The sequence below is a fragment of the Crotalus tigris genome, unplaced genomic scaffold (genome assembly GCF_016545835.1).
Source record: "Crotalus tigris isolate CLP2741 ecotype Arizona unplaced genomic scaffold, ASM1654583v1 scf7180000018292.409768, whole genome shotgun sequence".
NCBI lineage: Eukaryota > Metazoa > Chordata > Lepidosauria > Squamata > Viperidae > Crotalus > Crotalus tigris.
In genome coordinates, this window is record NW_024096926.1 from 303,814 (window position 1) to 331,762 (window position 27,949).

General features: G+C 44.2%; 1 protein-coding gene across 3 annotated transcripts in view; it reads right to left on the bottom strand.

Moving 5' to 3' along the window:
* The window catches only part of UBAP2 (ubiquitin associated protein 2), a 130,947-nt gene that overhangs the window by 68,850 nt on the left and 34,148 nt on the right, over positions 1-27,949 (bottom strand). For all 3 annotated transcript variants that reach the window (XM_039349540.1, XM_039349541.1, XM_039349542.1), the window contains exons 3-8: positions 23,362-23,439; positions 18,985-19,095; positions 12,956-13,106; positions 10,369-10,446; positions 6,521-6,575; positions 3,546-3,649 (exon numbers count right to left, since the gene is read on the bottom strand). In XM_039349540.1, the coding sequence (XP_039205474.1) occupies positions 3,546-3,649; positions 6,521-6,575; positions 10,369-10,446; positions 12,956-13,106; positions 18,985-19,095; positions 23,362-23,439 (577 nt within the window). The remainder of the gene's footprint in view (positions 1-3,545; positions 3,650-6,520; positions 6,576-10,368; positions 10,447-12,955; positions 13,107-18,984; positions 19,096-23,361; positions 23,440-27,949) is intronic.

Sequence of the window (27,949 nt, forward strand, 5' to 3'; positions counted from 1 at the left end):
AGGACTCTGACCTCCTGAAATCAAAAATCCAAACTTTGCTTTTGGACAAAGTCTTATCTGCCGAATAAGGCCAGATCTATCTGCAGACCTGTTCTGCCCACCACAGAGATGTAGCTGGGAAATCTGAGATTAAGAAGGAACATCTGTTTCTCAGGTCATTTGAAAAGTTTTATGCTCTGCTTCAGCAGGTACTCATTATAGCAAATCATCAAACTATTAAAAATAACAAAACTTATGAAAGAACAGAAAAAGGATGCATTGAACCACACCATTCAAAAGAGAAGAGTATTGTCTAGGCCAGTGATTCTCAACCTGTGGGTCGGGACCCCATTTGGGGTCGAACGACCATTTCACGGGGGTCGCCAAACAACGCAGTCCGCCATTTTTTCCCCCTTTTCCTTAGCTGTGCTACTCCCTTTTATTCGATGGGCTTTTGAAAGCCAATAGAATAGACTCTCTTGAATAGAGTCTAATTCTATTGGCTTTCAAAAGCCAATAGGAATTGTCCAGGCTGTCTCTGCCCTGCTGAGCCCGCCAAAAGTCTCAGTCTGCAAACGGTGCTGCACCAGTTGAGTAGTCCTTGACTTACGACCGGTTGGGGGGTCGCGGCATTAAAAGGGTTGAGAACCACTGGTCTAGTGGTTAAGACATCAGGCTAGAAACTGGGAGGACGGGAGTTCTAGTCCCACCTTAGGCAGGAAAGCCAGCCTGGTGAGTTTGGGCCAATCACCAGGAGACGGCGAGTTCTAGTCCTGTCTTAGGCATGAAAGCCAGTTGGGTGACTTTGGGCCAGTCCCTCTCTCAGCCCAATTTAGCTTGCAGGGTTGATATTGTGAGGAAAAGAAGAGGAGGAAAGCGTACAGATAGTCCTCGACTTACAACAGTTTGTTTAGTGACCGAAGTTACAACGGCACTGAAAAGAGTGACTTAGGACCTTTTTTTCACTTGTGGCCGTTGCAGCATCCCCACGGTCATGTGATTTACATTCGGATGATTGACAGCTGACTCCTATTTATGACAGTTGCAGTGTCCTGGGGTCATGTGATCCCCTTTGGTGACCTTCTTACAAGCAAAATCAATGGGCAAGCCAGATTCACTTAACCATGTGACTAACTTAACAACTGCAGTGATTCACTTAACAAACGTGGTACGAAAAGTCGTAAAATGGGGCAAAAACTCACTTAACTAATTTCTCACTTGGCAACATAAATTTTGGGCTCAATTGTGGTTGTTAGGTTGAGGACTATCTGTATTAGGTACTTTCACCATCTTGAATTGTTTATTAAAAAAATATAATAAAAGCAGGACAGAAACTACCGTACTTTCCGGCGTATAAGACGACTTTCTAAAGCGTTGAAATCGGCGCTGAAGTCGGGGGTCGTCTTATACGCCGGGTCGCCTTATACGCCGGAAATTACGGTAGTTTCCGGCGTATAAGACGACTTTCTAGACATGCAACTCGGCGCCGAAGTCGGGGGTCGTCTTATACGCCAGGTCGCCTTATACACCGGAAAATACAGTAGTTATCTTCTTAAACTTTGCTTCAGGCCATCTTTACAAAAGCTGCTATCTAGCCCACACCGCCAACCTCAAAACAGCCCTCCCAGCCTGCTATAGTAATAAATCATTTTTAAACTAACCAAATTAACAGCCCATGGCAGAAACAGAAGAGCCAAGAGTGAGGACACCTTAGTTCTGGGTTACTGGGACAAAGTCTGCAGCAGTCAAAATGATTTTTTCAGCCAAAATCAAAACACAATGTTTTTATAAATCCTTTCACGGGTGACTATTGATTGTGTTTGTGTTTGTGTGTGTGTGTGTGTATTTACTAGGTTTTCCAAAAATGTTTTTTAGCTTGTTTATTTATTTTATTACTTGGAAGTCATGATACATACAAACAGTGCTTTTATTGTAAAAAAAAAAAAAAAGGTGCTGGAACTCACACATGTCATACCACCCGCCTTGCCTATCCTACAAGATTCCATCCCAAAAAGGTGCCGGAACTCCGTTCTGGGCATTCTATGAGAAAAAAAGCCCTGCATACAAACTATATCAGGCAGTGAGGATTATTGTCACGCAAAGACATAGAAACAGATTTCAATAAAATTAGTTAGGCAGATTTTATATATAGCATGGAAAATTGGGATATTAAAATGTTTTATTACTAAAAGAGGAACATTCCCATCCAAGTGAAATAGGAACTATGGATTCCCAAAAACAAAAGGGTGTTTTTTTCTTCTTCCATGCTTCCAAACCACTGACCATTTTTCCCGCACTCATGAGAATTCAAAAATAATGACAAAAAAATTTACCTGGACTTTACATGTAAATGACATTTATGTACCATTGAGCTTCTTGGGGGCTGTTCTGGGAAAGAGACCCCAAGCCCCCTTAAACTAAAAAAAAAAAAAAAAAAATGTTGCAAGCCAGGAAATCTTGACTGTAAAGCTGTTGTAAAAAACATCTCTTCGCATCCGTCCTGCAAATATGTTAAGACTGTATTTGTTTTGCATTCCTGAGTATCTCTTCGGTTCTAAATTTAGACTAAATAATTTAACAGAGGACTGAAATTTTGGAAAATGAGTAAGAGAGCTGGGGTAGCATGTGGAAAATTTCAAACAAGCTAGTCTTCCAAGGTGGCCACAAAGAAGATTGGGTCAAGCTATTCTCCAAAGCACCTGAAGGCAGGACAAGAAGCAAAGGATGGAAACTAATCAAAGACAGAACCAACCTAGAAATAAGGAGAAATTTCCCGACAGTGAGAACAATTGATCAATGGAACAACCTGGGTGCCTCCGGAAGTTGTGGGTGCTTCAACAATGGAGGCGTTTAAGAGCATCCATTTGTCTGAAATGGTATAGGGTTTCCTGCCTGAGAATTGGGTTGGACTAGTAGACCTCCAAAGCCCTTCCAAATCTATTATTTGTCACAGATCAGAGTAAAAAGAAGTATTCACAAGCAGCTTCGACAGAAAAGATCAAAGAAGTGATGAGTTTGCTATAAAGTGGGTGCCACGACTTTCCTCCTTTGTGGGGAGAGGTCAGGATAAGTGGTAGGTAGGAAACCAAGGCTTTTGTAGTTCTTAGTTGCACATTATTCTCTCTCTCTCTCATCTCTCTCTCTCTCTCTCTCTCTCTCTCACTCTCTCTCACACACACACACACACACACACATACACAAATGCCAATGGAAAACTGTTTTGAGGGGTCCTTGCTACTCTCTGAGCTTGCTTGTTTTCTTGCAGATGTTTCATGATCCAGACTAGGTAACATCTGAGGTTACCTAGTTTGATCATAAATCATCTGTAAGAAAACAAGCAAGCCCAGAGAGCAGCAAGGACCCCTCATTTCAACCCTGAGCCCCAAATATTCTCCTTTACTGAAAACTGTTTTGCAGGTAAGATTACAGACAGCATGTACACCCTACCTTCACCTATTCTTAGAGAAAAACACATCTTTTTTTGTATCAGGAAACACACGTTGATTATCACCTGCTATTGGCAATTTGGGACAGGCTTGTAATTTGCAACCTGGTCGTTCCCTCACCTGTTCCATCAGCTGCATCATTTTCTCCCAGTTCCCAAGACTCCTGTTTTGCTCCAAAGCCATCGGTGGCAGAGGAATCATTGTAATCTGCAGGGTTAAATGTCCTACAGGTCAAGAGAGGTGGAGAAAGTCAGAACTCTTAAGAGAAAGCAAGACTTCAGTAATTGTCTGGTCAGCCTAGCCCAGCATTTTCCCTTCCAACCTAGAAAGGCCACAGAGGTCACACTGAGTGGCCTTTGGCGCTCTCTGAGCTAGAATGTTTCCTTGCAGACATTGTATTACCCAACTAGGTAACATCATCAGTACTAGAAGGGAGTGGGGTTTGGGGCAAGGGGGAGGACGACGACTGTGGGGTCCTTGGTGCTCTCTGACCCCAATTGTTTTCTTGCTTTTACTACCCAACTAGGTAACATCATCAATGCTAGAAGGGAGAGGGGTTTACTCTCAATTTATATTGCCTTGTCAATCCTGGTGGGAGTGGTCTTGTTGGTTGGGCTGTTTACTGTTAGCCTGTTGGGCAGTTTCTTGTTTGTTGGGCTGGTGTTAATTTTGGTGTTAATCTATGCTCAGCTGGGTGTTGATTGCTGATGGGGAGTTGTTTTTGGTCTTTTTGATCCCTTTTTGGTTTATAATAATAATAGTAGTAAAGTTGGAAGGGACCTTGGAGGTCATCTAGTCCAACCCCCTGCTCGGGCAGGAAACCCTACACTATTTCGGACAAATGGCTGTCCAGTCTCTTCTTAAAAATTTCCAGTGTTGGAGCATTTACTGCTTATGGAGGCAAGCTGTTCCACTGATTAATTGTTCTCACTGTCAGCAAGTTTCTCCTTAGTTCTAGGTTGCTTCTCTCCTTGATTAGTTTCCACCCGTTGCTTCTTGTCCTGCCTTCAGGTGCTTTGGAAAATAGCTTAATTCCCTCTTTTTTATGGCAGCCCGAGATATTGGAATACTGCTATCATGTCCCCCCTTGTCCTTCTCTTCGTTAAACTAGACATACCCAATTCTAGCAACCGTTCCTTATATGTTTTAGCCTCCAGTCCCCTAATCATCTTTGTTGCTCTTCTCTGTACTCTTTCTAGAGTCTCAACATCTTTTTACATCGTGGTGACCAAAACTGGATGCAGTATTCCAAGTGTGGCCTTACCAAGGCATTGAAGATTTATTAGTCAGCACTGAAAACAATTCCTTTAAATGTCAAGGTTGCTGGGATATTTGTGTCCATTCAAGCAGATCTGCTAACAAAATGTTCTTGCTGTTCTTCTTAGCACTGGCTCTATATGGTGGCTTATTCACTGCCACTTTACTTATTATAGCAAGCTGCCCACTTTGCAATTGTGGCTCTGGGCAATAAACACAAGATCAAAATCATCAAAGATCACTAAACCAAAAATAGCAAAAGAACACAGAGCAAACCTTTTAAAACTGATGTTACTTAGTTTGGTAATGAAATGTCTGCAAGAAAACCACCAAGCTCGGAGAACACCAAGGACTCCACAGTAAACAACGGCCTAATCAAGGAACCACCCAGTCCACTACTACCAACACTTGTACATAAACAGAGACCAAACCCAATTCCCTTCTAGCACTGATGATGTTACCTGGTTGGGTAATGAAACATCTGCAAGAAAGCAAACAAGATCAGAGAGCACCAGGGACTTCACAAGAGAACCACTGTTTCAGAAATGTATTCACTTAGATCAGTGGTTCTCAACCTGTGGGTCGGGACCCCATTTGGGGTCGAACGACCATTTCACGGGGGTCGCCAAACAATGCAGTCCGCCTTTCCCCCCCCCCTTTTCCTCAGCTGTGCTACTCCCTTTTATTCTATTGGCTTTTGAAAGCCAATAGAATTAGACTCTCTTGAATAGAGTCTAATTCTATTGGCTTTCAAAAGCCAATAGGAATTGTCCAGGCTGTCTCTGCCCTGCTGAGCCCGCCAAAGTCCCATTCTGCAAACGGTGCTGCACCAGTTGAGTAGTCCTCGACTTACGACCGGTTGAGTAGTCCTCGACTTACGACCGGTCGGGGGTCGTGGCATTAAAAAGGTTGAGAACCACTGACTTAGATCTTATAGACAAGCTATCAATGCATGATTTAAGAGCCCTGGTGGCACAGTGATTAGAATGCAGTATTGCAAGCTAACTCTGCCCACAGCCAGGAGTTCGATCCTGACCAGCTCAGCCTTCTATCTTTCCAAGGGCGGTAAAATGAGGATCCAGATTATTGGGAGCAATGTGCTGACTGTAAACTGCTTAGAGAGGGATGTAAAGCACTGTGAAGCAATATATAAAGTCTAAGTGCTATTGCTATTGCAATGAGGTTTTATTAATCAGTCAGCTCATCAAAGAGGTCTGAGAGGGAATGGATGGTCTAAGGCCGTGGTGGCGAACCTATGGCACGCGTGCCACAGATGGCACGCAGAGCCCTCTCTGTGGGCACGCGCGCCGTCACCCCAGTCCTAGGCCTTCAGCTGGGTTTTATAAAACTTTTTTGCTTTAGGCCTCCGCCGCCGTGTGCAAAAAAAAAAAAAAAAAAAAAGGTTCAATCAATCAATTTCAACTTCTGGGGGGGGGGAAATCTTGCAAAGTTGGAATTGATTGATTGAACTTTTTAGTCCCACCCAGCCTGCCGTTACCACTGCAGCCACGCCCACCCAATGGGCCACGCCCACCTGGCACCTGACGATACATAACTGGGTTTCAGGTTGCATTTTGGGCATTCGGTCTCTAAAAGGTTCGCCATCACTGGTCTAAGGTCACCCAGCTGCTTCCATGCCTAAGAAAGAATTATAATCTGACTTCCCGGATTTCTGATTTAGATTGCTTTTGTCCTTTTATCAAGTTCCTTTGCTAAGAGGAATAAAGAAGGCAGAAGGCCCTGCTCAACAAAATCTGCAGAATTTCCAACCACATACGGTTAAGCAGTATTGTTTGGTCCACGTTTAGTTAAAATACAAGCTGTTATTAAAAACCTACCCCATGCCTTGGGCTGAAAATCTCCCAGTTCCTCTTCCTCTGGCTCGTCCAAATCCTACAGAAAAAGGAAGAACTTAGTTTCAAAGGGCAAAGTGGATAAACAGAATTTCAAGAGGAAAACAAGGAAAGAAAGGGAAAAAAAAACACTTCCCCCCCCCTCCTTCTAAGAATAAAATGCATCTTGGACAAGGAAGCAGAACCAGATTTAGGATTAAGATAATTTGATAGAATTAATATTTATAAGGAAGACAAGAGGAAGAATTGTTATCCTGCGAGACTCTGGTTTTTCCAAGATGTGGGAATGCAGGATCAAACCTGTCAGTTTAAAAAAGCCACAAGACCAATAAAAAAAAAGAGATTATTTTAAGCTGAAGGTTGAACTGTGGATTCCTTGGTGCTCTCCGTGCTGAGTTGTTTTCTTGTGCCTAGTTTGGTGACCCAACTAGGTAACAACGTCAGTGCTAGAAGGAAGTGGGTTTTGCTCTTTGTTGTTAAGTGAATCACTGCAGTTGACAAGTTAGTAACCTGGTTGTTAAAGTGAATCTGGCTTCCCCACTGACTTTGCTTCTCAGAAGGTTGCAAAAGGCAATCACATCACTTTGGGGCACAGCAACACTCGTAAGTATCAACCAATCTGCCCTCTCCGCGGTCCGGTTCCGAATGTTTCAAGGCTCGGTAGCGGGCCGCGGACCGGGGATTTGGAGACCCATGCTTTCAAATATTCTTCTGTTCTAAATCCCTCCATTTGTTGTGGAAAAAACCACGATACTTACATCAGAAGACAAGACCACGAAGGGTTGGAGAAAACAGGCTTTATTTGTGCACAATGGTTCAGAGCATTCACACGACAGATTCTGAACCCTCTGAGGGTGTCATTTTTATACAGCTTGCCGCCCACGCTTAACCTAATAGATGACTTCTTATCTACCTTTAACACACTAAAAGAGAGAAGTTCATATCTTGAGACAACACACATAGGAAAAAGGGAAGTTTATACAATGTGCAGAAAACCACACTCCCCTACACGTGTAATAGCTTACACCATTTGTGACTTTCAGTTGGCACTTCTTGTAAAAATGTTTCTTCATAGAATTGCACACAGGTCATCACATTCAGCCAGTTTATAGTATTAGTTAATGCTTTCAAAACATCACTTCTGTTAATTAAAATACAATTCAAAAGTACTTTTATCATTTCTCTTAATGGCAATTTTCCATCTACCTCACATTCACCACCATTCAGTCAGAACCGAAGAAGTTTCTTGGATGAGGAGAAAAACGTTTTCAAAACAAAAAAAAAGTCCAAATTTCCTTTTGAAAAGCACCGTTAAGACAACCATGATTGAGAAGCTCCGCTGACAATGTTGACAAACATGCCTGCTTGGGCTGCCAAGTTCTCTGCCAGGACATCAAGTCCAGCAGCCCAGGCCTCTGCCGTAACTGGCATTCCCAGCTGTGCTTCTGGACCCCAGGGTTGACGGGCAGCTGGCAGGGGACAGCCAGGCCAGTTGCTCTGCTGAGAAACAGGCATTTTGTGGCTCACTCAGGGAAAAGCACAGAGAGTGTGTCCTCTGGCTTCTTCCTCGGATGAAGTCTTCGTTGCAGAAAATAAAGGCATCGTGAAACTGAGTTTGTCCCAGTAGATTAGTATTGTGATGCAAGTCCGGATTGTAATCCTGCATTGCTTAGAAGTTAAAAATATGAAAGGACTTTGCTTTTAGTATCAAGAGATTAACATCCTGGGCCGCAGAGGCTGGCTTCAATGCCTGGCCAAGCCAAGGATTTTATTTTACATTCACTATGGGAGAAGAAAATAAAAGGTTATTCAGGGGCAGTTTACCAGGCACTTTTATTGATAAGCCTCCATAATCTTCTGCACAGTCCAAGAAAAACCAAATGCACAGGTATAGTATAGGGGGAGTACCCTGCTCAATAGTGGTAACTGTGAGAGGGATTTCGGAGTCCTAGTGGACAATCATTTAAATATGAGCCAGCTGTGTGCTGCAGCTGCCAAGAAAGCCAACACAGTGCTAGGCTGCATTAACAGAGGGATAGAATCAAGATCACGTGAAGTGTTATTACCACTTTACAAGGCCTTAGAAAGGCCACACTTGGAATACTGCATCCAGTTTTGGTCACCATGATGTAAAAAAGAGGCTGAGGCTCTAGAAAGAGTACAGAGAAGAGCAACAAAGATGATTAGGGGACTGGAGGCTAAAACATATAAGGAATGGTTGCTGGAATTGGGTATGTCTTATTTAATGAAGGGAAGGACCTGATAGTAGTTTTCTGATATTTGAGGAATACTCAGGAATTCTGGGAGTTGAAGTCCATGAGTCATAAAAGAGCTGAGGTTGCCTACCCCGGTCTAGTTTAATGAAGAGAAGGACGAGGGGGGACATGATAGCAGGCTTCTAGTATCTCAGGGGCTGCCCCAAAGAAGAGGAGAAGCTATTCTCCAAAGTGCCTGAAGGCAGGACAAGAAGCAATGGATGGAAACTGATCAAGGAGAGAAAGCAACCTGGAACTAAGGAGAAATTTCTTGACAGTTAGAACAATTAACCAGTGGAACAATCTGCCTCCAGAAGCGGTGAATGCTCCCACACTGGAAGTTTTTAAGAGATTGGACAGCCATCTGTCTGGAACGATATAAGGTTTCCTGCATGAGGGCTGGACTAGATGACCTCCAAGGTCCCTTTCAACTTTATTATTATTATTATCATTATTTGAGGTTTAAGTACAGGTAGTCCTTGACTTATAACAGTTTGTTTTGTGACAGTTTGAAGTTACAACGGCTCTTAAAAAAGTAACTTATGATCTTTTTCATGCTGAGGACTATTGCAGCATCCCCACTATCACATGGTCAAAATTCAGACCCTTAGCATCTGACTCATATTTATGACGGTTGCAGGGTCCTGGGGTCGTATTATCCCCTTTTGCGACCTTCTCTCAAACAAAGCAATGGGGAAGCCAGAGTCAGTTGACAACTGTGTTACTAAGTTATCAATTGCAGTGATTCACTTAACAACTCTGGCAAGAAAGGTCTTAAAATGGGGCAAAGCTCACTTAGCAAATGTGTCACTTAGCAACGGAAATTTGGGGGCTCAATGATGGCTTTAAATTGAGGATTACCTGTACAGTTTTAGTCTGCACTCCTCTGTGGTTATCTGAGAAAGGGGAAATTCTGTCAGTTGAAGTCACTTTTAGGCACGTCGGGCAATGCTTTTATTATTTTTAAGATGTTCTTCTTGGCCACAACATACCTTAGACACAACATACATTCCCTGACACGCAAGCGGACAAACCTCCAGAGACCTTCCGTCCAAGAAGTTGCAGAAAATATATTGCGGAAGCTTTCCACCCAAACTGTTCCTTTTGAGGTGGATTTCTTTTTAAAAAAAAAAAAATTATAAAAGTGGCTTAACCCCCCCCCCCGGAACACCAGTAGTTAAGGCAGCAGTTCTCAACTTGTGGGTCGGGACCCCATTTGGGGTCGAACGACCATTTCACAGGGGTCGCCAAACAACGCAGTCCGCCATTTTTTCCCCCTTTTCCTTAGCTGTGCTACTCCCTTTTGTTCTATTGGCTTTTGAAAGCCAACAGAATAGACTCTCTTGAATAGAGTCTAATTCAATTGATTTTCAAAAGCCAATAGGAATTGTCCAGGCTGTCTCTGCCCTGCTGAGCCCGCCAAAAGTCCCATTCTGCAAACGGTGCTGCACCAGTTGAGTAGTCCTCGACTTACAACCAGTTGAGTAGTCCTCGACTTACAACCGGTTGGGGGGGGGGTCGCGGCATTAAAAAGGTTGAGAACCACTGAGTTAAGGCATATAAAGCCCGGTACTTTACCTCTCCCTTTGCCGCGTTTCCCACGATCGGAAGGCCGCTCGCCAGGTGGCGTTTCCACTCCATTTTCTTCGACTCTAACTAGATATGAGAGAAATACAGAAATATAATCTCAGAACGTACATTTCGTTTTTAGGCGGTTTAGTCAGGTATTTTCAACCGCACGCAAACGTGAGCAAGATAGCAGGAGGGGAAAGAGCAAGGGCGCAAGAGTTGGTGACTGTTCCCATTGTCTTTGTCCTAAGATCAGTGTGGTTAAGCTTGTGATAATCAATGCTTGTTTAATAGCACAAGTTCGTTTTTCCGCCAACTGGCAACTTGTAGTCTCTTTCCATTCATCTAGTTCAGTGTTTCTCAACCTTGACAATTTTAAGGCATGTGGACTTCAACTCCCAGAATTCCACATTCAGCATTGCTGGCTGTGGAATTCTGGGAGTTGAAGTCCACATGCCTTAAAATTGTCAAGGTTGAGAAACACTGAGATTCTAGTTACACATTTTCATGCTTTCATTTACCTAAATGGTTTAGGGCTGGGAGTTTTCTGTTTTCTGATAGAAGAGAGTATTTATAGATCAGGGTTGGACTGTGGGGTCTTTGATGCTCTCTGAGCTTGGTAGTTTTCTTGCAGACGTTCATGACCCAATTAGGCAACATTATCAATGCATGGAAGGAGTGGGGTTTGCAGAGGAGAGGGGAGGGGAGGAGAGGAGGAGGAGGAGGAGGACAACAACGACAACTGTGGAGTCCTTGGTGCTCTCTGAGCTTGCTGGTTTTCTTACAGACATTTCATGACCCAACTAGGGAATGTTATCAGTGCATAGAAGGAGTGGGGTTTGCAGAGTGGTGGAGAAGGAGGAGGAGGACTGTGGGATCCTTGGTGCTCTCTGAGCTTGCTGGTTTTCTTACAGACATTTCATGACCCAACTAGGGAACGTTATCAGTGCATGGAAGGAGTGGGGTTTGCAGTGGAGGAGAAGGAGGAGGAGGACTGTGGAGTCCTTGGTGCTCTCTGAGTTTGGTGGTTTTCTTGCAGACATTTCATAACCCAGCTAGATCACATCATAGGTTCAGACCGAGTATGGGCTTTGCTCCATAGCTTGCCCTACCAGTACTGGTGGAGGTAGTTCCTCAGTTAGGGGAGCGGTCTCCAACCTTTCTGGCTAGGCGGACTGACAGAGGCGGCGGCAGCAGAGCGGGAGGAAAGAGGGGATAGTTTCACACACATGTTCTCCTTTCACAAATGCAGCATTGCGCACACGCCCAGCACTTCCATAGCCAAATTCTGAACAGGCTGCCACACAGCACTGGGCTGCGGACCGGGATTTGGGGACCTCTGAGTTAGGGTACTGCTTTTTCCTTATTTGTCTAGTATTAATCCCTGCTTATCTTGGAGAAGGTGTGTTCTGGGACCAAAAAAAAACAAAAAACAAAAAAAACCGCAAACGCCACACTCACCAGCACTGATGATGTTACCTAGTTGGGTAATGAAACGTCTGCAAGAAAATAATCAAGCTCAGAAGCACCAAGAAGCCCACAGTTTTCTGGGGCTTTGTTTGTTTGTTTGTTTATATTGCAGGAATTGTTTTACTTAGTGTTACAGGGCCCTTACAGTTTTGAAAGGTGTCCCGAGCCTTCTTCAAAGAACTGAAATGAAGGCAATTCAGGCCCCCACAGTGGAAAATACAATAACAGAGTTGGAAGGGATTTTGGAGGTCTTCTAATCCAACCCCTCCTGCTCAGGCAGGAAACCCTGTGCCATTTCAGACAAGTGACTGACAAGTCTCTTTTTAAAAACTCCCTGTGTTGGAGGACTCAGTTAAGAGTTTGTAGGGTGCCTTTCACACATTCCTCATCATGGTCTCAAATCACCTCAATGTTCTCACCCTGGGATAGAGAGGAAACGAGGATAGCAAAAGCCAATCAGGGTCAAGCTTCTTCCCAGGACAGTTGTGTATGTGTGCATGTGTGTGTTTTCCCATCAGCCTCTACTGCAAACATACAACAAAGCAGCTGAAGCCTAAAGTGCTCCTAGTAAGCTGCGAGCAACTACGCCCAGATGCGCCTAGCAATCCAAAGTCTGGGTTTACACCAGGGGTGTCAAACTCAATTTCATTGAGGGCCACATCACACTGCGGTTGCCCTCAGGGGGCCGGGTGGGTGTGGTCAGGGTGGGTGCAGCCTACTGGGTGGGCGTGGATGGAGTGGGTGTGGCCTACTGGGTGGTTGTGGCCAGCTCTACATCGTTCGCGTCAAGGGTGCCTGTGGGGGCCTGGGCAGGAGTGGGACAGATCTGAGGGTCTCTGGCAGAAGGGGGTGGGACCGGGGCAAGCACCAAGCCATGGTCCACTGGAGGAGCCTTGTTGTTCTTCTCAGGCTGTGCAGCGGGGGGGGGGGGCTTATGGAGCTTAGACTGAATTTATTTCAACATAGATGGCCACCACAAAATTGTACATTGGCTCCTGGCCGGCCTGGGCCAGGGCCAAGGCAGCCGTTCCCTCACTGTTTCCAGAATGGCTTCGTGGGCCACATGAAACCACTTCGCGGGCCGCATCTGGCCCCCGGACCTTGTGTTTGACATGTCTGGGCTTACACTCTCGCCCGCGGCTGCCTCTTCCTCGTCTGCTGGACGTTCCCCATCCACGGCTGACTTCTCTGTCTCCTCGCTTTTCTCTGTTCTCTTTGTTTTCAGCGCTCTCTTTCCCAAGGCTTTTCTTCTTGCCTCCTACCGTCTCCCACGAAGTCTAGTGAAGCAGAGAGGGAAAACACAGAACAACAATTCAAAAGGGGTTTAAAGACGGCCTTACAGAGCAGCAGCATCGCCCAACCGCAATCTCCGACCCCTCTCAGGGAACAATTGGGGGACCCTTCCCACGCACCAGGTACACCCAAGACCCACAGAATCTAGGAATCGACCACGCTGGAGCAGTGTTCTTACAAAGGCATGTTACAGGTAGTCATCGGCTTACGACCACAACCGAGCCTAACATTTCTGTTGCCGGGCGAGATAGTTGGGAAGTGAGTTTTGCCCCGTTTTATGACCTGTCTTGCCTCAGCTGTTAAGGGAATCGCTGCAGTTAAGTTAGTAAGAATCTGGTTTTCCCATTGACTTTGCTTGCCAGAAGCCCGCAAAATGGGATCACACGATCCCGGCACACGGCGACCGTCATAAATACGAGCCATTTGTCAAGCGCCTGAATTTTGATCCTGTGACCACAGGGACGCTGCGACAGTCGTTAAGTGTGAAACACAGACATAAGTCGCTTTTTTCGGTGCTGTTGTAACATCGAAAGGTCACCAAGTGAAGGGCTGCCAGTCAAGGGCTACCTGTATTGTTTTATATCTTTTTGACTGGCAGGTGATCTTCAAAACATCAGGCTACGATGTGAGCTGCACAGGTTGCTGGTGCAATTCAAGAGCCTACGTGACTTGAGACCGGATCGCTTGAAAGATCATCTTTTTTTTTTTAAGAGTTTTTAATCTTCCCAACTAGATCCAACAGGTTGGATGCTACAGTTCCCGTCAGCCAAAGAGTGCTGATTGGCGGGAACTCAAAAGGTGGGCCTTCTCTGACATAGTCCCTGCTCTCTGGAATATCCTCCCCCTGTTAGCTTTTTCCAAGGTGTTCAGAACATGTGAAGGGCCCCGTTACTTGGCTTTATTATTAGCTGATTAATCGTGCTGCTGTTTGTATTGGTTTATTTTGCAGATGTTTTTATTCTTTTCATGTTTTAAATTGTTTTTAGAATTTTAAGCCACCCAGAGTCATTTTGTTGAATTGGATGGCTGTAGAAAATGGATGGATGGATAAACTATTTCCAATATTATGAGTATTTTTAGTCCCAGGGAGGGATGAACAAAAGCAGGATATTGGGAAAAGGGTTTGTTTGTTCGTTCGTTCATTGATTCATACATTTAATTTCTACAGTGCCCATTTCTGTCAATGACTCTGAGTGGCTTACAATTAAAAGAATGCTTTACAATTAATAATACTCAGAATAGAACTGGAAGGGACCTTGGAGGTCTTCTAGTCCAACCCCCAGCTCAAGCTGGAGTCCCTATAACATTTCAGACAAGTGGCTTCTTAAAAACCTCGAGTGATGAAGCACCCACAACGTCTGGAGGCAAGCTGTTCCACTGGTTAATTGTCCTCACTGTTAGGAAGTTTCTCCTTAATTCCAGGTTGCTTCTCGCCTTGATTAGTTTCCATCCATTGTTTCTTGTCTTGCTTTCTGGTGCTTTGGAAAATAGGTTGACCCCCCTCCTCCTTGTAGCAGCCCCTCAAATACTGGAATACTGCTTCCTTAGTTCTTCTTTTCTCTAGACTGGCCATTCCCAATCTAAAAATAGTAGTGTTCCCCTTTTCACACTTTAGTCCTAACGGAACTCTTTTTTTTTTTCCCCTCCAGCCTGCCATTCAGAACCCTCTCTACCCTTGCTAGGCTCTCCAAGATACCATATTTAGTTAAAAAAAAAATTAAAAAAAAATAAGCCAAAACACTAAAGACATTTGCATGTTTTTGCACTACACATGAAACTAGGAGACAATGCACTTATTCCTGCTTTGTAAGACCACAGAGGAGGGTGATAGTACACCTTTTTACGCTTGGATCTTCCATGCAAAAATGTTAGGTACTGCCTGTGCTCATATGTTCAGTAGGAGGAGGAAGATAATCCAGCCCACGCAATAGCTCCTCTGTCAGTGCTTAAAGTACCAACTGGCTAGATAAGAGCTAGATCAGTGGTTCTCAACCTTTCTAACGCCACGACCCCATAATACAGTTCCCCATGTTGTGGTGACCCCCAACCACTTATACATCACCGGGTGCCAGGGGTGTGGTCAAAGAAAAGGGGGAACAAAATGGCGGACAGCCTTGTTTGGTGACCCCCGTGAAATGGTCGTTCGACCCCAAATGGGGTCCCGACCCACAGGTTGAGAACCACTGAGCTAGATAAATGGGGAACAAAAAAGGGTCACTTGCTTGTGCAATCCTAAATTGCATTTTATCCAACTGTTCACTCACAATGCAGTGCACACAATGCATTCCCTGAGCCAGGTGTGATTGGATATTCCTGGAAGGGAAGCAGAGTTGTCTGACTCAAGCTGACTCAAGACAAACTGTACTCAACGAGTAGTCCTCAAAGGCACTACATCCACATGGAGAGAAGTAAGTAGTGGGGTACCACAAGATTCCGTCTTAGGCCCTGTACTCTTCAATATCTTCATCAATGACTTAGATGAGGGAATTGAAGGGGAACTCATCAAATCTGCGGATGACACCAAACTGACAGGAGTAGCCAATATCCCAGAAGACAAACTCAGGATCCAAAAAGATCTTGACAAACTTGAACAACGGGCCCTATCCAACAAAACGAGTTTCAATGTGGAAAAAAGCAGTCTTACATTTAGGCAGGAAAAATCAAAGGTATAAGTACAGATTGGGCAAGACATGGCTCAAAAACAGTAACTGTGAGAGGGACTTTAGAGTTCTAGTGGACGATCACTTGATTATGAGGCAGCAGTGTGCGGCAACAGCCAAAAGAGCTGATACAATCCTGGGTTGCATAAATAGAGGCATGGAATCAAGATCATGCAAAGTATTACTAATGCTTTATAAAACCCTAGTAAGACCACACCTGGAATACTGCAGCCAATTTTGGTCACCATATCACAAAAAAGATGTTGAGAGTTTGGAAAAAAATCAGAGACGAGCAACTAAGATGATCAAAGGCCTGGAGACTAAAACATATGAAAAACGGCTGTGGGACTTGGGTTTGGCTGGTCTAAAGAAAAAATGAAATAGGGGAGACGTGATAGTAGTGTTCCAGTATCTGAGGGGCTGCCACAAGGAAGAGGGGGCCAAGTTGTTCACCAAAGCACCAGAGGGAAGGACGAGAAACAATGGTTGGAAACTAATCAAGGAGAGAAGCAACCTGGAATTCAGGAGAAACTTCCTGACAGTGAGGACAATTAACCAGTGGAACAGCTTACCCCCAGAAATCATGGGTGCTCTATCACTGGAGATTTTAAAGAAGAGACTAGACATTTCCCTGTCTGAGACGGTATAGGTTCTCCTGCTTGAGCAGGGGGCTGGACTAGAAGACCTCCAAGGTCCCTTCCAGCTCTATTACTATTCTATTTATTCTCTACTCTACTCTACTCTATTCTAAATTCCAGGAACAGCCAATGGCGCTTGAAGAACGGGCATGAATCATAGCCCCCAAAACAGGCAATGGAAGATAAATACCCCACCATAATTTTTTCTAGGAAGTGTCCATTTAGGAGGAATTCCACCCCATATGCACTACCATTTTGACTCCAGCTTATAACCAGTAAACCCCAGTAACCAATGTAATCACTAATAAACCCACAATGTTCTCACATTGGGATGTTTATAAGCCTTCAAAGCAGTGGTTCTCAACCTGTGGGTCGGGACCCCATTTGGGGTCGAACGACCATTTCATGGGAGTCGCCAAACAACGCAATCCGCCATTTTTTCCCCCTTTTCCTTAGCTGTGCTACTCCCTTTTATTCTCTTGGCTTTTGAAAGCCAATAGAATAGACTCTCTTGAATAGAGTCTAATTCTATTGGCTTTCAAAAGCCAATAGGAATTGTCCAGGCTGTCTCTGCCCTGCTGAGCCCGCCAAAAGTCCCATTCTGCAATGTGCTGCACCAGTTGAGTAGTCCTCAACTTACGATCGGTTGGGGGTTGCGGCATTAAAAAGGTTGAGAACCACTGCTTCAAAGGAAGAGAATTCTCTCCAAATGCTACTAAGTAGAGAATCAAGATGCAGAGGTATAAATTCCAGCCTCCCATCAGGGTGGATGTAGGTTTGGGACAAGACAGGAGGTGGAACTGCTGCCTTTCGCATTCCTGGAGAACATTCTAGTCTAGGGGGTTCTTATCTGAAATAAAGACACATCTTCTTGATCCACCAGGGTTGGGAGGAATGCTATGGGTGTCCTCTCCCAAGGAGGTCCATCTGATGGGACCAAGAAGAACGGCCTTCTCCGTGGTGGCTCCCTCTCTGTTATTTGAAGAACCCTCACTTCCTAGTCATCTCTACCCAACCCACCAGAGTGGGGAGGGAGCGAATGTTATAGGTGCCTTAAGGAGGTCCATCTAGTGGGACCAAGAAGAAGGGCCTTCTCTGTGGTGGTGTAAGGACCCACCCCACTTTGCATCTTAAGAAGACAGAACTCTTGGAATAATTCTTCCAACAGGCATCCTTTATTAAGAGAAAATGGTTGCAGGCGTTCTAGACAGGACTTGGGGTCCAGGTTCTCCCATTCAAGGTTTTAAGGGGTTCCCCAGTAGCCCCACCCAATCACCCCCTTCTTCCAGCGACAGTCTCAGGCATTACACTCCCACCCCTTTTTCCTTACTGCCGGCTGGATGGAGACTTCAGAGAAAACTACATGAAAGGTAATAGCCCCATTGTTATGGTTAGTCCTTTTGATGATACACACATCCAGTTCCTTTGAAGTGTACCGAAGGAAATGAGGGCCATAAAGCCCCTTTGTTCACCCCCTTCCCTTCATCGTATGACAGAATCCATAGAAGGCAGAAATGGGGTTTTCTATAATTGATAACTAGAGATGAAATATAATTGGATTCTGACAGGTGGCTCCTATCCTGCGGAACATAATCCCTGTGGAGATAAGATTGGTCTCCCAACTTGACATTCTTTTAAATGGCCCCCAAGACTTGGTTTTGCCCATGGGTCTGAGGAATCCAGCGTGACATGGAGCCCATCAAGTGGTTTGTTTGATTGTAGTCACCAGAGAGGGGGAGAATTTATTGTTTTTTTTTATTTTTTGGGGTTGTGTTTCTACAGGCGACCTAGACTCATAGTTGGGCAGTCATATACATTTTCTAAATACACCAGAAAACAAGGAAAAAGACCCGTTATCCTGTTGCCAGTGTTGTCTTGGCTGTCTTAAGTAAGAAAGCAAACTGAACATTAAGGAGGCTGTTCTTAACTGAACAAGAGCAAGGGTTTTACTTTTCATTATCTCAATGAAAAAAAAAAACCTGTCCTGGCTTACTTCATGCATACTAGACCATAAACAGGAGGAGGAAGAGAAAGCCACACGGATGGCATAGTTCCATGGGGGAGAGAAATAGGACAAAGTAGAAGGCACTGAGCAGATAATTAAGTAATGTAAAAATATATGCTTTTTTTTTTTAAAAAAAAGCAAAGCTCTTTGTCCTTAGTTGGGGTCAGGTATGCTTGAATGTGCATGCGTTACACACTGCTGAAATTTCAGAACCCAGAAAGATGAGAAAGTCAATGTTGAGTTGGGTGTTTCAGTTTCCTGAATGGTTCATTGCGATGTTTTAAATTTTTGCTTTCTTGAAGAATAAGCAAAAGTTTAAAAAACACACCAAATCCGGACCAGGAAAACACAACCAATCTTAATATTTGCAGAAAAGCGATGGGAAAAAAAATTAAATTATTCAACATTTCTGAGCTCTTAGCTGTGCAAGATTTGTCCTGAAATGGTTAATATTTTTTTAGCCACATTTCTCACTAAAAGCAGGAAGTCCTCCTCACAAGTAATCTTTTAGAAAGGCAACTTTTTAAAACCCCTAAAAAACTCTAAACTGAGCACTTACTGTATCTGAGCTTCCTTCCAGCAAGAGGTTGATTGCTCTGTTCACGTCACCATTACAATCGTGCAGAGCTACGATGCAGTCATCCTGATTCTTCCCTGTCACTTCCATCAACTAAAAAATAAAAATAAAAACCCAAACACATATTACAAACACAGATTAAAAAGCAGCTCGGAATAACCCAAAGGTGAGTTTATATAGGAAACAGAAATAAAATACGTCAATGAATGTGCCTCTGTATGTGGAGATCTAATTGATATAAAATTATAACTGCTCAGATAGGTTACAGTCTACGGTAAATTACAGATTAGCTCAGAATCACTGCTACTAGCTTTCGAATTTATTTATATATTTAATTCAGTTTGGCTACTGCCTGCTTCTAACCAATACTTCAATCCCTAAATAATGTTAAAAAATTACAAATCAAAACCAAGATGAGATGTTGGCACAATCTGGGATAGAAAACCAAAATAATAAACACATCCAAGGGGCTCCATCTATCTCACTCCAAGTTCTGAGAGACCAGTCTAGACCGGGGTAGGCAACCTTGGCTCTTTTATGACTCGTGGACTTCAACTCCCAGAATTCCTGAGCCAGCCTGGCTCAGCTTGGAAACCTCTCCTTTCCCCTCAGCGTGGCTGGCTCAGAAATTCTGGGAGTTGAAGTCCACAAGTCAGAAAAGAGCCAAGGTTGCCTACCCCTGGTATAAGGTCTCTTGTTCTAAGCGGTGAGCCTCCTAGGCCAGGGGTAGGCAACCTTGGCTCTTTTATGACTCGTGGACTTCAACTCCCAGAATTCCTGAGCCAGTATGGCTCAGCTTGGAAACCTCTCCCTTTCCCCTCAGTGTGGCTGGCTCAGGAATTCTGGGAGTTGAAGTCCACGAGTCATAAAAGAGCCAAGGTTGCCTATCCCTGGTCTAGTCCCCAAATGCTACTTTAATTTCTTGAAGAACAATGTAGCCAAAGGCCTGGGCTGAACTTCGAATGTAAAAGACTGTAGGGTTTCTGGTGCTCTCCGAATCTGGTAGTTTTCTTGCAGATGTTTTGTTACCAAACTAGACAACATCGTCAGTGCTAGGTGGGAGTGGGGAGTGGGGAGGAGGAGGAGGAGATATGGAGAAGGAAAAAGAAAAGGAGGAAGAGGAGAAGGAGAAGGAGAAAGACCGTGGGGTCCTTGGTACTCTCTGAAATAGGTAGTTTTCTTGCAGATGTTTCATGACCAAAGTAGGTAATATCAATCATCATGATGTGACCTAGTTTGGTCATGAAACATCTACAAGAAAACAGCCAAGCTCAGAGAGCATCAAGGATCCCACAGTTTAACCCCGATCTACAAATTATCTTCCATTGGTACGTAAAGGACTTTCTAATCCGTACAATTCCAGGTCAAACAGTACCCTAACTACGAGCCGTCCAGAGTTGGCTGAAAGACTATATAAATGTTATTTATTTATTTACATCAATTCAATCTGAGGATTCAATTGATACAGTTTGCTCATTCTAACCCCCCTCCTCTCCCCCCCAACACACATACACAAAAACTTCCTATCCAGGAGGGATTGATTTCACCTTCAAGCCATGTTTCAATTTCTCTGCTTGCTTCACAAGGCGTGAGGCTCGGAGCCAAGAGAGGTTTTAAGGAAGGGATTAATATTTCCTGCATGCGCAGAGCGCAGACAGGAGCTCATCGCTATTTTGTGCTTGCGCGAGTGAAATGGGGAAAAGAGATAAAAACATCTGCGCAGGTCAAAGCAAACCTCTGGCTCTCTGGGAGTCGATGCCAGGAAGACAAATCTCAAGTGAGAGAAAATCAAATCCCTCTCAACAGAAAAGATCCCCACAGAGCCTAATTTTAACAGGATGTGTCACTTAATATGGGTAGTCCTCGACTTACAACCATTCTTTTAGTGACCATCCAAAGTTACCACCGGAAAAAGTGGCGTATGACCACCTGTCAGACTTAACGACCATTGCAGCATTCCCCCGTGGTCAAAATTCGGATGCTTAGAAACTGGCTCGTACTTATGACGGTCGCCGTGTCCCCGGGTCATGTGATTCCCCTTTTGTGTCCTTCTGACAAGCAAAGTTGATGGGGGAGGCCAGATTCACTTAACGACCGTGTGACTAGCTTCAGTGATTCGCTTAACAACTGTGACAAGAAAGGTCATAAAGTGGGGCAAAACTCCCAATCACCATTTTGCTTAGCAAGGGAAACGTTGGGCTCAATTCTGGCCGCTAAGTTGAGAACCCCGTATCTTGCTCTGACTTTTCCACAAACTACCCCTACTGACTTTTTCTTGAAAAGATACAGCGAGTCCTTGGCTTCTGACAACAATGAGGGCCAGAATTTCTGTTGCTAAGCCGGGCCTCTACCCTCTTCTGGAGTCCATTTAAGCTCATGCCTACTGCTTCAGTGACTCCATCCAGCCCCCTCCTTCTCTGTCGTCCCCTTCTTGTCTTGCCCTCCATCTTTCCCAGCATTAGGCTCTTCTCCAGTGAGTCCTTCCTTCTCATTAGGTGGCCAAAGTACTTGAGTTTCAACTTCAGGATCTGGCCTTCTAAAGAGCAGTCAGGGTTGATCTCCTCCAGGACTGACCGGTTTGATCGCCTTGCAGTCCAGGGGACTCGCAGGAGTCTTCTCCAGCACCAGAGTTCAAAGGCCTCATTCTTTGGCGCTAGGCCTTTCTTATGGTCCAACTTTCACAGCCATACATTGCAACTGGGAAAACCATGGCCTGGACTATACGCACTTTTGTTGGCAGGGTGATGTCTCTGCTTTTTAGTATGTTGTCTAGATTTGCTATAGCTTTCCTCCCCAGGAGCAAGCATCTTTTAATTTCTTGGCTGCAGTCCCCATCTGAGGTGATCTTGGAGCCCAGGAAGAAATAAAATCTGTCACTACCTCCATTTCTTCCCCATCTATTTGCCAGGAATTGAGAGGGCCGGATGCCATGATTTTGGTTTTCTTAATGTTGAGTTTCAAGCCAACTTTTGCACTCTCCTTCTTCACCCGCATCAAGAGGCTCTTTAGTTCCTCTTCACTTTCTGCCATTAGAGTGGTATCATCTGGAGGAACGTTGTCCATGGGGTCGCGATGGGTCGGACACGACTTCGCAACTAACAACAAGCCGGGCCGCTGTTAAGTGAGTCACACCCAATTTTTTATAACGGTTCTAGCCACATCACTGCAGTTGTTCGCTGAATCATGAGGTTATTAAGCAAATCTACCTTCTCCCGTCGACTCTTGGGAAGGTGGCCGATGGCGATTGGAGGAACCCAGGATGCTGCAACTGGGGTAAATGCATGCTGGTTGCCAAGTGCCTGAAGTCTGATCATGTGGGAATGCTGCAACTTTTTTCAGTGCTGTGCTGTGGTGTCCTCAAATTGCTGCTAAATGAACGGTTGTAAGTCAAGGACTGCTTTCACTAAACTTCACAGCAACATATCAGAAGGGAGAAGAAGCTACTTTTAAATTTTAGGAAGCAAGAGGACTTGGATATGGCTTTAGAATATACAGGTAATCCTCAACGCACGACCGTGAACGAGCCCAAAATTTCCATCGCTAAGCGAGACAGTTGTTAAGTGAGTTTTGCCCCATTTTACAATCTTTCTTTTCACAGTTGTTACGTGAATCACTGCAGCTGTTAAGTTAGTAACATGGCTGTTAAATGAATCCGGTTCCCCTGTTGAGTTTGTCAGAAAGTCGCAAAAAGGGATCACGTGACCCCGGGACACGGCAACCGTCATAAATATGAGTCAGTTGCTGAGTATCTGAATTTTGATCACATAACTACGGGGATGCTACAGCAGTTGTTAAGTGCAAAAAACGGCCATTAGTCATTTTTTCCAATACTGTTGTAACTTCAAACAATCTCTAAACCAGTGGTTCTCAACCTTTGGGTCGGGACCCCATTTGGGGTCGAACGACCATTTCACGGGGGTTACCAAACAAGGCTGTTCACCATTTCCCCCCCCCCTTTTCTTTGGCCATGCCCCTGGCACCCGATGATGTATATAAGTGGTTGGGGGTCACCACAATATGGGGAACTGTATTATGGGGTCGCAGCATTAGAAAGGTTGAGAACCACTGCTCTAAACAAACCGTGTTGTAAGTCGAGGACTACCTGTGCAAGACTGGAGCCCACTCAACTACGTGCCATGGCAATCTCCTCCCTCCCTCCCTCCCTCCCTCTCTCTCCCTCTCTCTCTTTCCTCTCTCTCTCTCTTTTCTCTCTTTCCTTTCTTTCCCTTTTTCTCTCTCTTACCTCTCCTTCTCTCTTTCCTCTCACTCTCCCTCCCTCCCCCCCTCTCTCTCCCTCCCTCCCCCTCCCACCCCCCCTCCCCCCTCCCTCCCTCCCGCAAAGCTGGGGTGGAAACTTACTTGTTTCACTTTATCCTCAAAGTCTCTGTCGTTCTTATCATATATCATTTGGGCCAGGCGAATCTGCTCTGCTGTGGCCTGAAAAATGCAAAAGCATCCATGAAATATAAAACACAAATTTGCATTCAAAATTAGTATACTGTACAGAGTTCTCGAATTACGACCATAAGGGAGCCCAAAGTTTATGTTGCTAAGTGAAGAGCTTGCTGACTTTTGCCCCATTTTATGAAGCAAAACTTGTTAAAGTTTTTTGTAACGCTTGTTAAGTGAATCATTGCAGTTGTTGAGTTAGTAGCTTGGTTGTTAAGTGAATCTGGCTTCCTCACTGCTTGTCAGGTCACAAAATGGGATCACATGACCCCAGGCCATTGAAACTGTCATATAGATGAGTCAGTTGCTAAGCATCTGATTTTTGATCACATATCCGTGGGGATGCTGCAGTGGTTGTTAATTGTGAAAAATTTTCATAAGTCACTTTTTTCAGTGCCATTATAACTTTGGACGGTCACTAAATGAACTGTTGTAAGTTGAGGACGACCCATAGCTGTTTTTTCCATACAAGCATGTGAGGACTACCTATATTCCCCCCACTGCTCACTTTCCTGCAACTTACTCTTCTATTTTTAATTCTGGGGGGGAGGGCATAAGACTTTTTCTGTGTTTTTTCCCTGTCCAGCAACCCCACTCCAGTTTATAAGCAAGTGTTTAAAAAATAAACCACCCCTAACAACAGTCCAACAGAAAACAGTTCTCGGCACAGTAAAAGGAGCTGATAACATTTTATCAAATGAAATATATTTCAAAGTTACCTGATTAGGAGCCACAATCAGCACTCCCAACCACAGTTAAAAGGCCTTAAGAGCTTTTGTGCTTGTAAGAGGGTGGGGGAGAGGAGGGTTGTCTGAATCTGTGATTCTTATAATGGCTTTAAGCACATCACATTAAGGATGGTCCATTGAATAACACTTGGCTGAACAACAACAGTAACCTGACCTGGGCTTAACACTAAAGCAGTGTTTCTCAACCTTGACAATTTTAAGGCATGTGGACTTCAACTCCCAGAATTCCACAGCCAGCAATGCTGGCTGTGGAATTCTGGGAGTTGAAGTCCACATGCCTTAAAATTGTCAAGGTTGAGAAACACTGCACTAAATCGTCCCTCCTTTAGGCAGAGGCAATTATAATTATATTAGAAAGCAAAATAAGAAGTTATTGGAGGTGTAGAATCTCAGATTAGCATGGCTGGCCCTTAGATAACCTCCTGGGTCGGCTTTTAGGCTTCATGGTCCAACTGGTTAAAAAAAAAAAAACCATTTAAATCATCATAAAAAGAATGGGAAGCTGCTATGCTGTAAAACAATCCAATCTTCAGGATCATTATCCAAATGCCTCTGGATCCTGTGAGCTTTTATTTAGAAAATAAACAATGGTGGATGGCTGTAAGTTATTGCTTTTTTGGGACAGTATAGAAAAAATATGTTCTTCATCATCTTTTCCCTCGCTCTTAAGTTTGTCTCCTGGCAAACAAATACATGCTATTTATCATGTTAATACATGAATGTTTTATCTTGTTACTTACAGGTAGTCCTCGACTTACACCTGCAATTGCGCCCAGGATTTTTGTTGCTAAGCAAGACAGTTGTTAAGTGAGCTTTGCTCCACTTTATGGCCTTTCTTGCCCCAGTTGTTAAGTGAATCAATGCAACTGTTAAAGTAAGCGAATCTGGCTTCCTCATTGATTTTGCTTGTCAAAAGATCACAAAAGGGGATCACGTGACCCTGGGACACTGCAACTGTCATAAATACATGCCAGTTGCCAAGCATCTGAATTTTGATCATGTGACCATGGGGATGCCAGAATGATCCGTAAGTGTGAAAAATGGTCGTAGTTAATTTTTTTCTGTGCCATTGTAACTTGTAAGTCGAGGAGTACCTATACCAGTGGTTCTCAACCTGTGGGTCGGGACCCCATTTGGGGTCGAACGACCATTTCACGGGGGTCGCCAAACAACGCAGTCCGCCATTTTTTCCCCCTTTTCTTTGGCCACGCCCCTGGCACCTGGTGATGTATAAGTGGTTGGGGGTCACCACAACATGGGGAACTGTATTATGGGGTCGCGGCATTAGAAAGGTTGAGAACCACTGACCTATACCATACTTAGTTGTAAGCTCCCTCGAGTCATGTCTAGGGAGATTGGTGGCATGAAAATTTAATAAATAAATGGGTTTTCCCAACGGGCTATGCCTCCCAGTGGAGCTACTTTAGCCAATGAATACAGGCCCCAGTTGATGACTTGCACTTACCATCTAAACAGAACTACAAATGTATTCAAAACTATGGCCTGAACTCTAGCCTGGATGTAAACTAGTTTGATTAGACCAGGAAACACCTGGCATCCATTAAGAGTCCACACAGTTAGTTTCTGGCCAAAGTTAAACCATACCACTCAATATATTTGCAATTTTTTTTTTTCATTTCAATGCCCCAAGCTCTAATTTATGAAATTTAGCAAAAGGAAATTATAGCAAGACTACACGTTATGCCAGTTGGGGATAATAGCTGAGAATTCTCTGGCGTGGACAAGAAGCTTGCAAACATAACGGTAGTAAACAAAACTGAATTTTCTTTGTCCTGGTTTGTTACTTTTTGACTAGCCCCAAACGCCAGGAAAAAAAAGCACAAACTGAGGAAGAGCATTTAGGAAAAAACAACAAGCCATTTCTAAGCTTGAAATTTGAAGGACAATCCATTCCGTGGCATCTGAAGACGGATTTCGGTTACTGCTCTAATTGGAGGCCTCATTTTTGCTGTGCTAAGCAGCTCTTGAGGTCATCCAGTTGCCAGAAAAACTAAAATAGCAAGAGAAGGACAGGATGCTGGGTTCCACGATGTTTCATGATAGCTTTTCCTCACTGCCACAAGTTGAGAGAGTACAGATAGTCCTCGACTTACGACCACAACAGAGCCCGATTTTTGTTAAGTGAAATTCACTTAAGTGAATTTTGCCCCATTTTACAACCTTTCCTGCCACAATTGTTAAGGGAATCAATGCAGCGGTTAACTTAGTGACACGGTTGTTAAGTGAATCTGGCTTTTCCCGTTCACTTTGCTTGTCAGAAAGGTTGCAAAAAGGGATCACATGACCCGAGGACACTGCAACCGTCTGAATTTTGATCACAGGATCATGGGGATCTTGCAACAGTCGTAAGCATGAAAAATGGTCATAACTCACGTTTTTCAGTACAGCTGTAACTTTGAACGGTCGCTAAATGAACTGTTGTAAGTCGAGCACCATCTGTATTTTACCAATGCTCACAAGTTCCTGTCCACAGCATCTTCCTGCATAGAGTGTAGAATTCACTCTCTGGGCCCTATTTAAGTGTTATCAGGATGAAATCTCCCCCACACAGTGCATCACAAATATTTCTCGTGTGTGTGTGTGTGTGTGTGTGTGTGTGTGTGTGTGTGTGTGTGTGCGCGCGCGCGCTCCTCTGGAGTAACTTGGCTTTTTCTGCTTACCCAGCTGGTCTTTGGGATGCAAACACATCATGGTAGCCAACTGGTCAGGCAGTAAATCAGGCCCACTTTGGCTAGGAGGCTGATTAAAAGATTGTATAGTCCTCAACTTACCACAGTTCATTTAGGAACCGTTCAAAGTTACAACAGCACTGAGAAGAGTGACGTAGGACCTGTTTTCACACTTACGACCGTTGCAGCCTCCCCTTGGTCACATGATCAACATTCGGACGCTTGGCAACTACTTCACATTTGCAGTGTCCCAGGGTCATGAGATCCTCTTTTGCAACTTTCTGATTAGCGAAGTCAATGTGGAAGCCAGATTCATTTAAAAAAACCCATGTTAAGTAAAAGATGTTGAGACTCTAGAAAGAGTACAGAGAAGAGCAACAAAGGTGATTAGGGGGCTGGAGGCTAAAACATATAAGGAAAGGCTGCTGGAATTGGGTACGTCTAGTTTAATGAAGAGAAGGATGAGGAGGGACATGACAGCAGTGTTCCAGTATCTCAGGGACTGCCCCAAAGAAGAGGGAGTCAAGCTATTCTCCAGAGCACCTGAAGGCAGGATAAGAAGCATAGGATGGAAACTAATCAAGGAGAGAAGCAACCTGGAACTAAGGAGAAACTTCCTGACAGTTAGAACAATTAACCAGTGGAACAACCTGCCTCCAGAAGGCGTGAATGCTCCAAAAGTGGAAGTTTTCAAGAAGAGACTGGACAGACATTTGTATGAAATGGTATAAGATTTCCTGCCTGAGCAGGGGGTTGGACTAGATGACCTCCAATGTCTCTTCCAACTTTACTACTACTACTACTACTACTAACTTAACATCTCCAATGATTCACTTCACAACACTGGCAAGGAAGGATGTAAAATGGGGCAAAACTCACCTAACAAGTGTTTCCCTTCACAACATAAATTTTGGGCTCAATTGTTGGTCGTAAGTCAAGGACTACCTGAACCTAGCGAAGCTCAATAAAGCAGAGGTAACAGCACTGTGTGATTCCTTGTTATAGCTACAGGAAAAATACCTTCTCATTCAGTCCTTGACCTTTCTACACAGCTCTAAT